The 12,647-nt window shown below is 48.7% G+C and overlaps 1 protein-coding gene across 3 annotated transcripts in view; it reads right to left on the bottom strand.

The window, feature by feature from the left end:
- Positions 1-914: 914 nt before the first annotated feature.
- xirp2a (xin actin binding repeat containing 2a) overlaps positions 915-12,647 on the bottom strand; it is a 57,976-nt gene continuing 46,243 nt past the window's right edge. For 2 of the 3 annotated variants that reach the window (XM_084051316.1, XM_084051318.1), the window contains 3 exons: positions 3,016-12,647; positions 1,139-1,275; positions 915-1,054 (listed from right to left, as the gene is read on the bottom strand). The exon at positions 3,016-12,647 is cut by the window's right edge and continues 296 nt beyond it. In XM_084051316.1, coding sequence (XP_083907442.1) covers positions 1,178-1,275; positions 3,016-12,647 — 9,730 coding nt within the window. In that variant the 3' untranslated portion in view covers positions 915-1,054; positions 1,139-1,177. The remainder of the gene's footprint in view (positions 1,055-1,138; positions 1,276-3,015) is intronic. The other variant, XM_084051317.1, reaches the window with a different exon arrangement.

Below are 12,647 nucleotides of genomic sequence, written 5' to 3'. Positions count from 1 at the left end.
TCCGTTGTGCCCATTTACTTTCACTTCCTCGTCCACTTTTGCACTTTCTTGTTCGGCCTTCCCAGTCACTTCTCCACTCTTCTGCGCGCCGTTGCCATTTGCCTTCCCAGACGCTTCTGCACTGTCCTTCGCGCCGTTGCCATTGACCTTCCCAGTCACTTCTGCACTCTCCTTCGCACCGTTGCCGTTAGCTTTCTCAGTGGCTTCTGCACTCTGCTTTGCGCCATTGCCGTTGGCCTTTCCAGTGGCTTCTGCACTCTCCTTTGCACCGCTGGCCTTCGCAGTCGCTTCTGCACTCTCCTTTGCTCCGTTGCCATCAGCCTTCTCAGTCTTTTCTGCACTCTCTGTTGCACCGCCGCCATTGACAGCGCTTTTCTTTTTTGGTTTTACTTCTGCATCTGATTTGCTGTCCACTTTTGTGACATGGTTTGACTTTTTGGGCTCTTCAGGGGGAGGGGCATTAGGTGGTGCCTCAACAGGTTCTACTTCTGCTTTAGTCTCCTTGGGCTTTACATTATCCACGACAGCAGGGCTCTCCTGCACTGTGACATTTTCCTGGATACCATTCACTGCTTTAGCTCCTGGACTTTCTGGCTCCTTTACTGCAGGCTTAACAGGCTGACTTTGAGCTTCTTCTACGTCCTTCTGTGTCGGACTCTCCTGAGGGGGCCATGCAGGTTTAACCAACGTCAATTCCTCTTCCATACTGAAGGGTTTCTTTGAGGAATCTGCTTGTGGCGGCCACATGGCAGAAACCTTACTGGTGGGCTGTTGGGATTTGCCTGTGTCATTGTCATGTACAGCTGATGTATCTACCTTTGTTGGAATAGCACTGCTCTGAGCAGCGGGACTTTTGGAATCCATAACCTTCTTCTCAAGTGCTGGTGATTTTATTTTTGACTTTTCATTCGGGTTCTGCTGGTTTTTAGTGTTCCATAACTCTTTGTGTGGTTTCTGTCCAAATCCTTCATCATAATTTCCTTTGGACTTGAATAGTTGTTTGTAGTGTGGCTTGCAGTACATCTGTCCATGGAGAGAGGCATAGTTGCCGAGGCTGTAAAAGATAACCGCACGGATTGGTATTCAAGTACAGTACAATGTGTAAAATGAAAATAGCAGTTCAGTGAAATAGTTTTACCTTAGTGTGCCTTTGCAGTGCTCACAGCGGAAGCAGGTTTTATGGAAGTTTTGTTTGTCTGCGATCAGTGATTCCATGGGGTACACCCTCTTCCGACACGCCGTGCACATTTCTGTGTCTGGAACTCTGATTTTCTGCTAGGATGATAGGAAGATAGGAAATATAAATGTTATTTTTGTGTTGCATAATTCAGCAAATGAATACGGTGCACACCGCACAGCATATTCTCTTGTTGAAATGCAATCATTTTCAGTAACAGTGCACTTCCTTGAACTCAACAAGCTTTAATTTATGCAGTTAGAATCATTTACCAGCACACTTAGCAATGCAGATTGACGGTGAAACCCATTTAAACATTCACTATAATGCCACTGCTGTTTATAAAGGGGACGTAACAAATATGACTGACATCATCTGAATGAAGGGGGTGGGGGCCACTGTGCTGAGGGGGGGTACAGTAGATGAATGATGGTGCACATAAGCCCATGTTTTTTATTCTTTAAAAAAAACTAATGCCCCCCCTTTATTTCTAATGCCCACATTTCTAGAAGCCCACTTTTTCATGACCAGGAGGTTAATGCCCCCAATTTGACAAAAATATGAATGGTTAGAATCTGAGAGCTTCTGAGGAAAAGTGTTTTGTGCCCCAACTTTCTTAGAGAACAATATATTAACCCCCCCCCAACCACTTCTCTAGAGGAAACATTGTTAAAGCCCCCTTGATGCCTAATCCTGGCATGCATCCAAGTTTTGAGTGCTCCCCCTGGGAATCAAGTCAGCAGTCTGTTCCAAGAAAAACAATAATGTCACAAACGCTTCCAAGCATTACAAAATTAGAGCAATATGTTGTTAATCCTTGTTGACACCAAGCCTCACACTCCACATTACAGGGATTAACGAGTACTGTGTTTAGTCTTGAATGATTTTATAATACAAACGCCACTTCTTCAAAGCTATCGAAATAAATGTTTGAAATAAAGAAAAGTCGATGAGAGGAACATGAAAGAGAATGTGTGTGTGTGTGTGTGTGTGTGTGTGTGTGTGTGTGTGTGTGTGTGTGTGTGTGTGTGTGCGTGCGTGCATGCGTGTATTTGTGTGTGTGTGTGTGTGTGTGTGTGTGTGTGTGTGTGTGTGTGTGTGTGTGTGTGTGTGTGTGTGTGTGTGTGCATGTGTGTGTGGGTGTGGGTGTATTTGTATTACTACACTTGTGAGGGCCAAATGTCCCCCCAAGTATAGTAACATTTTAGACAATTTTCCTGGTCCTCACAAGATAACTAGTTGTTTTATAGTTCTAAAAGATTTTTAAAGTCAGAATTACAATTAGCAAATGATTCAGGGTGTGGATCGGGTTAGAGTTTGGGATTAGAGTTATGCCAGATTTATACTTACAGTAGTTAAGCCAGTGTCGCTCACCAAATATAGCAGATCTACAAGCTCACAAAGCACCACAGCATGACCCGTTGTGAGCTTGTGTATTAGCTATTTTCGGTGTGTGACACCGGGCACACACAAGGACAACTCAGACTTTAGGGTTAGGTTTAAACATACATTGTCGGGTTGCAAGAGAGGACTCCAAACTCTAAATTAAAATCTGCTAGGATAGCAGAAGGATTAAGTTATTGAAGACAGTAGCAACAGCAGTGGGTGGTGTGTGTGTGTGTGTGTGTGTGTGTGTGTGTGTGTGTGTGTGTGTGTGTGTGTGTGCGTGTGTGTGCGTGTGTGTGCGTGTGTGTGTGTGTGTATGTGTGTGTGCGTGTGCGTGAGTCCAAAGTGCAGCTGACATTCGTAGTTCACAAATTTGTAGTTCACGCACACAATAAGCATGTTAAACACACCGTCACTCAATTAGTGTCCTCATGCTGCACGGCGCCGTTTACCCGTCACGACAGTCTCCTGCTGGTGCGTGACGACATGCGATGATGATGATGTCCTCTGCTCTGTGACGCTGAAGCCCAGGTTCTGGAAGACGCCCTGGCTTTCAGCCCACGACTGCTGGAAGCTCCTCAGCAGGTCTTCGGCGGAGGCCGCGTCCGGTGGCGCGTCCCCCTCGGCGTTCCCCCTCACCACGTCGGCGTAGGACGGCGGGTTCCCGCGGAGCACGGAGGAGCTCTCAGAGTGGCTGGTGCTCTCACTCATCATCCCCTGGAACACGTTGCCGTGGTCGTCGACGCTGGAGAAATGCTCGGTGACTGACGTGGTTTCGGAGTGCCCCGCCGGTTCGGAGTCCCGTCTCTCGATCTGCTCTCGCAGCTCGCGGGCGGCCTGAGAGCCGTGCTCCCCCGTCTCAAACACGTCCTTTATCGCTTTCACGTTGAACGTGGGGATGTCGTCGCTCTTTGGCGCTTTGGGTTCTGCCTCTGCTGCTTCGTCCGTGTCACCCTCGAGCCGCTCAGCGATGACAATAGGGTCTTTTCGGGTGTAAACCTTTGTTTTCGGGGACTCAAATTTATTGACCAGCTTTGACATGTCGACCCTGGGGAGACCTTCCTTCAGTAAATCTATGTTCACCGTTTCTGGCACCTCTTCTTGTTCAGCACCCAGTCGCTCTGGTATATCGATAGGGTCCTTTCTCATGTACATCCTGTTGACCTCTGCCTTCTGGGCCTCCTCAAAGAACGATTTCTTATCTCTGACACTCTTCATGGAGTCCACCATTTCGGACACATCCATCATGTCCTGCTCAGAGTAGACGTCAATGTTGATCTCCCTGTCACTCATCGGGGACGACTGCTCCCTTTCGGCGGCCAGCTCGGCGAAAAACTCAGGCACGGGCATCGGAGGCGGAGGGGTTACACATAGTTTTGACGTGGTGTCCCTCAGCTTCAGCATCTTCTCAGAACGGCTCATGGTGGGAGAGGGCGTGGTGCGGCTGAAGTGAGACGTAGGGGTGTAGGTCTTGCGTGGGGGCGGAGGCGGCGTGCCGACGGACCTGTAGGGCGGAGGGGAGGGGGTCACGCGGAGAGGGGAATCCATCCTCCTCACCGATTCGATGCTAATGAAAGTGGGCGACGGGGAGCGGATGCTCATCAGTGGGGAAGACACCCTCTGTTCAATGTTTGTCGCCTCACTCAGCTCTTCGTGACAAGTCTTTCTCTCCTCAACCTGCTTCTTCTGTGTCTCCACCTTAGATGAGCCAATGCTTATTTTAGATATCTTGGCGGATGATCCGCTGAATACTTTTTTGTCAGGTTTTGGGAGCAATGGAGGGGGTGTGGGTGGTGCAACTGGCAGTGACACGTCTTTGTCCTGTGTTTCCATGGCTGTCACACTTTCTGCGAAAAAAGTGAGCTTTGCCTGAGCAATATTCCTCAAATAGACAATCATCTCTTTTAACTTTTTCTTACTTTGCTGAAGAGCAATTTGGCTTAAATTGTGTCTCTCCTCCTGTCCCATCATCCAGTCAGGGAGGTCAACAATAATAGTCCTGACAGCATTTGAGTCTATTTTGCTTGGAGTGCCCTGAAGCTCTTTTATTTGAATGAGGAGCTTTTGCATTAATTGGGATTTCTCTGTGTCTGTGGTTTCCACAATAAGCTGTGCTGCTTCTGCATGGGTGTGTTTACTGGTGTCTTTCACCAATCCTTCCACAGGCTCACCTTTAGGTTTTCCTGCCATTACCTGCATTTTGCTCGTCTCCGCTTTTTGCTGCTGTTTTGAAACAGTCACCTTCTGTTTCTGCATCTGGACCATTTCCTGCTTCTGGAAACTGTGCTGAACCACACTCTCTGCCACAATTACCTCCTCGTGCCTCTGACTGTGCTCTGCCTTCACGCTCTGCTGACTGAGCGAGACAGACACATGGCCCTGTCCTTGAGGAGTCACTACAGGCATTATCTTTGAGTCTTTAGGCATCACATTAATTGAAGAGGTCTGTTTTACTTCATTTTCTGCCTTTGACATCTTCTTTGTGTTTTTCATCTGCACCTCCAATTTAGCTCCCTTTATCGGCGGCACCATTTGACATTTCTCCTCTTTTTCTTTTGCATCCATTTTCACCTCATTCCTTGTCAAGGTCACCTGGCTGCTTTCCTGAAAGCCCCTTGTTTCGCTTTTCTGTGAAATATTATCACTGCCCAGCTGTAAATCTAATTCACTTTTCACGGTCTCCTTTTGTCCCTCAGTATCACATTTCTCCTGTATTTTCTCTGTTGGCATCTTGAAGGTTTTCACCTTGAAACTAGGAGTAACCTTTGGAATTTTAGTGGGCTGGGAGGGAGCCTTTTTCCCCTCCTGGGTGAGAGCCACATTAATATTCCTCTGCTCCTCTGCTTTCACTGTGACCGCAGACTGACTTTGGAGATTTACATTTCCCTGGACAGCACTCTGTGTGGCAGTGAGAGACTTGGAGCTTGATTTCTTAGCAACCTGCTGCTGCTCAGTTACCGTGGAAGTGACCACCCTGGAACTTGACTGGAATTTAGTCATGGAGGCCTCACGGCAAGTCTCTGCGACTGAGAGAGAGGCATTCTGACTCTCATCCAAAGACATCATTTGACTCTTTGCGATGTTATCGGAGGAGGCGAGCGCTTTTTCTGTGCAAACAGTAGCAGAGTGCTCACTGGCCAAGTGCTTTTTATCTAAGTTAATATTTGGTGATCCGGGGGCAGATTTCTTATTTACCACAGAGATCAAAGGCTTGCTCAAAGGGATGTTGGGGGCTGTTTTCTTTGCTGATATCTCTTGTGCTGATATTTTGTCTTTGGTAATGATTTTAGATTTTTCAACCATTATGTGTGCAGCTTCTGCAGTCTCTTCTCTCTCAGTTGTCTGTGCTACAGACAGTTCACCACTGATGACAGAGGATGCCACATGTGCTTGCATATTAGCAGGCGGAGAAGTGGGAGTAATAACTGTATTTTTCTCTTTTTCATCATTTTCTATCCTCTGTTGACGGTACCGCTCCTCTGCAAGCATGAGAGGAGTTTTGAATTTGCGAGCATATGCTTTAGGCTTAGGCGTGGCAACAGGCTCAGGCGGCGGGGGCAGTTTTAAGGCAAAAGGTTTTTTGCGTGGCTGTGGCGTTTCGTCTTGCTGAGGCTGTGCCACCGCTGGTATTTTTGTCCTAGCCGTTGCCATTGAATGTGACTCCGACTGAAGCTGCCTGTCTACCTGTTTAGTCACTTCCTTTTTCACTTCCTGGACTGTAGTGTCCTCTTTAATATCAGTTGACACGGCCACTGGCTCTGCAACAGGGGGAGGAGGAGGGGTGGGTTGTTTTTTCTGCCATTTGGGTTTAACCTGTATCGGTTGCTTGGCCGGCTCAGGTGGCTTGGGGACTTTAAACATGGGCCTGCCGATCGGTTTGCCTGGCTTGTCGGATGGAGGCTGAGGCATGGCGTTGAGCTCCTGCTGCGAGGGAGGTGGGGGGAGGAAATCTTGCCCAGCGACGGACGGCGGGGGTGGAGGAGGGGGAGGTGGGAAGAACTCCACCTCAGACTTCATACATTCGATGGGGGGCGGCGGAGGTGGAGGCGGGAGGTCATTGTCTTGCCTCATGATGGGGGGCAGAGGGCTCTCCACCACGGGTGATGGAGGTGGAGGAAGAGAAAACTCTGACTCCGAGCGTGGAGGCGGCGAGGTGGGCGGAGGGGGGAAGTGAATCTGTGGCTTCCCCTTTGTGGTCATGCCTTTTCCTTTCATGTCAAGGTTACGGTTGACACTCTTGATGTTTTTGATGTTTTGATTTTGCGCAGCGGCCATGTCCAATGTGACCGCTGAGGTGCTTTGCTTCTGTGAGGCCGTCATGTGCTCAGATGTCAACGCACTTTGATTGTGCGTGACAGTCTTGTGCTCCGTTACCGTGGTTTGCACCTGCCTGATTGTCTTCGTCTCGTGGCTTTGCTTGGTCGAGGAAACATGCATTTGTGATGTATTGTGCGCATCTTTTGCCACATTCACATTAATCACTGTATTTTCTGTTTGCTCGGTATTGCTAGTCTGTTTCTTCTTCATGATCACGGGCTCGTGGCTTTGCTTGGCGGAGGAAACGTGCATCTGTGATGTACTGTGCGCCTCTTTTGTCGCATTCACATTTAATACTTTATTATCCATTTGCTCAGTATTGCTAGTCTGTTTCTTCTTCATGATCATGGACTCATGGCTTTGCTTGGCGGAGGAAAGGTGCGTCTTTGATGTGCTGTGCGCCTCTTTTGTCGCATTCACGTCAAGCACTTTATTCTCCATTTGCTCATTATTGCTGGTCTGTGTATTCTTCATGATCATGGACTCATGGCTTTGCTTGGCGGAGGAAAGGTGTGTCTGTAATGTATTTTGCACTTCTTTTGTTGCATTCACGTCAAGCACTTTATTCTCCATTTGCTCATTATTGCTAGTCTGTTTGTTCTTCATGATCATGGAATCATGGCTTTGCTTGGCGAATGAAACGTCCGTCTGTAATGTGCTCTGCGCCTCTTTTGTCGCATTCACGTCAAGCACTTTAGTCTCAGTTTGTTCGTTATTGCTCATCGGTTTCTGTTTCATGATCACGGGCTTAGGCGTTTGTGCTTTCTGTGGGGGTGGCGTTTTCTGTTTCACACTCTGTCCTTTCATCTTCATCTGCTCAGGGGCCTCGGATGGATTTTCTGTTTTGGCTACAACGAGCGCATGGTCCTCCTGGGTTACGTTCATTCTTACCAATTTGCTCTCAGTGCACCTCTGCTGCGTGTGCCACTGTGACTCACCACTCTGAGGGAGGTTTTGCACAGCGGGGGCTGGATTGACTGTTACACTCTCATTCTTAGTCACATGTGTGGTTTCATGCTCCACTTGCTTTGCTTTGCTTTGCTCTTCTTGCTTTGGGGGTAATGGATTCCTCACAGGCACTTTTGCCTTCTTGTGACCATACATGCGCTTTGGATTTGAATATTGCTTTTTCTGCATTAGGCACTTGATTGTACCTTGAACATCGCCCTTTAAAACTTCCTCTTTCTCCATTTGTGATGTTTCCTGTCCCTCATACAGGGACTTTATGGAGGTTCTCACGTCTCCTTCGATGCTCCCCCGGCGTTGCATCCTCGGGGAGGTAGAGGGTTCCATCAATATCTGGATGGTGCCCCTGACATCACCCTGCTCACTCGCTTGATGCTGGTAAATCTTTTTCTCAGTCGACACCTCGTGTAAATTTTGCATGGCTGTGTAAATGTCTCCCTTGACAATTTCCTCCTTGTCCATGCCTTTCACTGCTTGCGTACACTCCTCCAGGGATTTCAAGGTGCTCTTGATGTCTCCTGGAACTAAATCGTCCACGGTCGCTTCTGCTTTGGTTGTCGAGGATTTCTCCAGTGACTCCAGAGCGCTCCTGATATCTCCTCGGACGATCTCTGGCTTCTCCAGTTCTTTGGCCTGATGCTGGGCCTCCTCCAGAGACCTCAGCGTTGTGGGGATGTCTCCTTTAACCACCTCCTCTTTCTCTACCACCACCGCTTGAGTGGCAGCTTGGCTCAGCGAATCCAGGGCCGCCCTCAGGTCCCCTTTAACAATATCTCTTTTCTCTAGGTTCCTGTAGGTGACAGCAGGCTCGGTCATGAAAACCTGAACCGTGTTGTGCACGTCACCGGGCAAAATGTCATCCTCTGCCACCGTGCGTCCTATCTGCTGCTGGTTCTTTCTGAGGGAGCTCTTGGTCTCTTCAATGTCCCTGCCGATTATGCGCTCTTTCTCTATCTTCACCTCGGGTGCCTCATCGTCATACTGAAGTTGTTTGAGGTAATCCAGTGCTCCAGACTCAATTGCGGTGGAATAAAAGCTCACGTTGCCTCTCTCTGTGTCTCCCACCCGGATCTTTGTTGACTTCTCTGCATCTGTGTTGGACAGGAGCCTGTGCAGCGTTCTGTTGACGACGTTTCCCTGGGTGATATCCTCTTTCTCCTGGCTAAGTCTCTCTTCTTTATTCAGCAGGGAGTAGATGGTCATCCGCACATCACCTTTCTCATCCTCTTGGATGAGAATGCCACGCTTGGAGGAGCCCTCCTCCTTGAGCAAGTTGCTTATGGCCTCCTGAATGTCCCCCCGGATAATTTCCTCCTTCTCTACGCTGATTCCCTTCTCCTGGTTGAACAACTGCTTCACGGTTGTGGTGATGTTGCCCCTCTCCTCCTGGTCAATCGTAATGCCCTTTTCTGCAGCGTCTCGGCGGTTGAGGAGGTTCATCATAATGTTATTTAAATCCCCCCTGATGGCTTCCTCTTTTTGGATTTGTGGCGCCTCTTGGTTCAGCAGCTTATATTTGGCCATTCTGATATCGCCTATCTCATCCGCCTCGATGAGTATTCCCTGCGAATCAACCATTTTCCGACAATAAAGCTCCTGAAGTGTCTCTTTTATGCTTTTGCCAATTATTTCAGTCTTCTCCACGTTGCTCTCATTAAATTCGTGGCTATTTGTTTCAAACTGCCACGTTGTCGTCTTCACATTGGCTTTGGGGATTTCCTCCCTTGGGACCATGCGGTCTGTTCCCTCAGTCTCTTTGATTGTGTCAAGAGGCTGCTTTTCAAAGAGCCACACTGACTGCTTGACATCCCCTTTCATTACTTCCTCTTTTGTCACTTTCTCCATGTCATCATACTCGGCACCTTCACAGTGGATCTGATCCATCGTGCGTGTTTCAAACATCCAAGTGGCAGACCTCACATCCCCCTTTTGGATTTCACTCACACTAACAGTCCTGACGTACTTGTGAGACATCTCATCCGTCTCAAAACGTTGCTTGTTTGTCTTCACATCGCCACCTTGGATGTCTTCCACCATTTTGGATCTCACTTTCATGTCCTCTGCAATCTCGTCCAGAGGCTGGGTCTCAAACCTCCACCTGGCAGAGCTAACATCTCCTTTTTCTATGCCTTCTTCAGTCACTGCTTTAATTACATATACCTCCTCTGAATCTCTGATTGAATCCAGAGGCTTGGTTTCAAACAACCACCGAGCTCCCACTACATCTCCTCTCATGATTTCTTCCTTGGTAACAGTGGTTACTTCATGGTAGTGGCCATCTTTGTCACAGATGGCATAGAGTGGCTGTGTTTCAAACATCATTGTGTAGTTTCTTACATCGCCCCTCTCTATCTCCTCCCGGATGGTGCTGGTGAGTTTTGAAATATCGGTCTCCTGTTGAATTTGATCAAGAGAGTAAGTCTCAAAAGTGAACCGGCCTTTGTCGACGTTGCCTCCCTGCACATCTGTCACAGTGCGAGTTTCCCTCGCCTCCACTTCATCATCGCGAATGGCATCGATCGGCTGATTCTCAAACATCCAAGTGCAGTTGACCACGTTTCCTTTCTGGATGTCCTCTGCCTTTTCCGTCTTCAACTTCAGCATCGTCTGCTCAGAGGTGGAGCTCATGATGTCAGTGGAACGATTTTGGAAAAGGACCTTCATCCTGGAAACGTCGCCAGACTGGATGTCGATTTCTGTAACTCTCCTGAAGGATCCAGCGTCATCGCCTGTGAGGTTCTCGAGGTTCTCAGTTTCAAAGAGGAAGCGCGCCAGGCGCACGTCTTTCCCATGTATGTCGTCCTGCTTCACGGTGCAGGTTTTCAGAATGGTCTCGGTCTCTGACTCTGTATGGTCACGGATGTTATCGAGCGTCTGGGTCTCAAAGAGCCATGTGCATGTTTTGACATCACCTTTTTGTACTTCCTTTTTCATGTCGGTCTCAGTCTTCTCCTCCCTTTCGTACAGCACATCCATAGGCTGTGTCTCAAAGAGCCACCTGCATGTCTTCACATCTCCCTTCTCGATTTGTATACTTTCCTTTGTTTTGTTCTGTTCATCTTCCAAATTGCTGAAGAATTTGATACCATCAAGCGGCTGAGTTTCAAAAAGCCACTTGGCCGTCTTCACATCCCCTGACTCAATCTCCTGTTTCGATATGCCTTTTATGATCTGAAATTTATCAATGCTCTCATCAAACTCATCGATAGGACGTGTCTCAAACATCCACCTGCAGCTCCTTACATCTCCTTTCACAATTTCTTCGCGCCTCACCGTTTTCACCTCATGGTAATGGCCAGAGCTATCTTGCATTGCATACGTGGGCGTGGATTCAAAGAGATCTTTGTTGGATTTGACAGATCCACTCGTAACACCCTCAACTTGTATTTTCTGTGCCCCCTCACATTTGCTTAAGTCCATGGTTTCAAACCTCACCTTGTAGTTCGTTACATCTCCTTTGTCGAGAGCCTCCATGTTCACCGTCCGGCTGAATTCCTTTTTCTCGTCCCTTATAGTTTCAAGTGGCTGGCTTTCAAAGACCCATTTTTGATGCCTCACGTCGCCCTTTTCCTCTTCCGAGGCAACCATCTTTTGAAGCTTCCCTACCTCGGCTAGATCCTTCAGGTTTTCCATGGGCACCGTTTCAAACAGGTGTTTTGCAGACCGGACGTCACCACCAACGATCTCTTCGGAGGGCAGAGGCCTGGCATTGGCGTTGTCTTTCAAAGTGTCCATCTGCTGGGTCTCAAAAACCAGACAGTGCCTCCTGACATCGGCGCCAATGATTTCTTCCCTTTGCCTCCCGGTGTTTTCCCATTCCTCCTGGTTGATGGTGTCCAGAGTCTTGGTTTCAAAGAGCCACCTGCCCTTGTTCACACCCCCTTGGGCGTCGCCCTCCATGGACACTCCACAGATCAGCTTCACCTGGGACGGGTCTTTGTGGATCATATCCAGAGGCTGGGTCTCAAACATCCACCGCGAAGTCTTCACATCCCCTTTGTCAGTCTCCTCGCGGCGGATGGTGGTGATCTCCAGCATCTCCCCCGAATCTCCTCGGATGACACACATGGGCTGTGTCTCAAACATGCGGGTGGTCATCTTCACCTCCCCTTTGATCTCCTCCAGCTCTGATTTCAGGTTCAGGAAGTGGCTCTCTTCTATGGTTTCCATTTTGCCGAGGGAATCCAGATGCTGGGTTTCAAACAGGTACCTGGCTGTTTTGACATCACCCCCTGTGATGTCTTTTGCGACGATGAGTTCCTGCGTCTGCTCGTCCTCTAGGTAGATCTTATTCAGATAATCGAGCGGCTGTGTCTCAAACAGCCAGGTAGCAGTGCGGACGTCGCCCCTGGCGAGCTCCGTCTGTTTTCCTGTCTGCTCCATGGAATCGGTAGTCTCTGTCCCCAGAGCATCCATAGGCTGAGTCTCAAACATCCATGCTGTGTATCTGACATCTTTGCCAGCAATGATTTCCTGCTGGGCGATGTTTCCCACCTCATCCTCATCTGGAATCTCATCCTTAATAGTATCCAGCGGTTTGTTTTCAAACATCCAGCGCATGGACTGCACTTCCCCTTTCAGGATCTCGTCCCACTCCAGGTACTCTCTGTCGGGGCTCATGCTCCGGTCGGGGCTGCCACCCTCATTTTCAAACACGTAGCACACCTGCTGCACGTCCCCTCCAACAGTCTCATCACTTTCAAAGTGAGCCCTTTCCCCCTCTGTGACCTGACTTAAGAAGTCTGTTTCCAGGTTTTTGCGGACGTCCGGGTGGATGTGCTTGTAGAGCCGCTTAAGCTCG

Source organism: Gymnoscopelus microlampas, assembly GCF_963454915.1.
Source record: "Gymnoscopelus microlampas genome assembly, chromosome: 24".
Classification (NCBI taxonomy): Eukaryota; Metazoa; Chordata; class Actinopteri; order Myctophiformes; family Myctophidae; genus Gymnoscopelus; species Gymnoscopelus microlampas.
The sequence above is the reverse complement of the archived record's forward strand: the minus strand, read 5'-3'. Positions and strand labels throughout refer to the sequence as shown.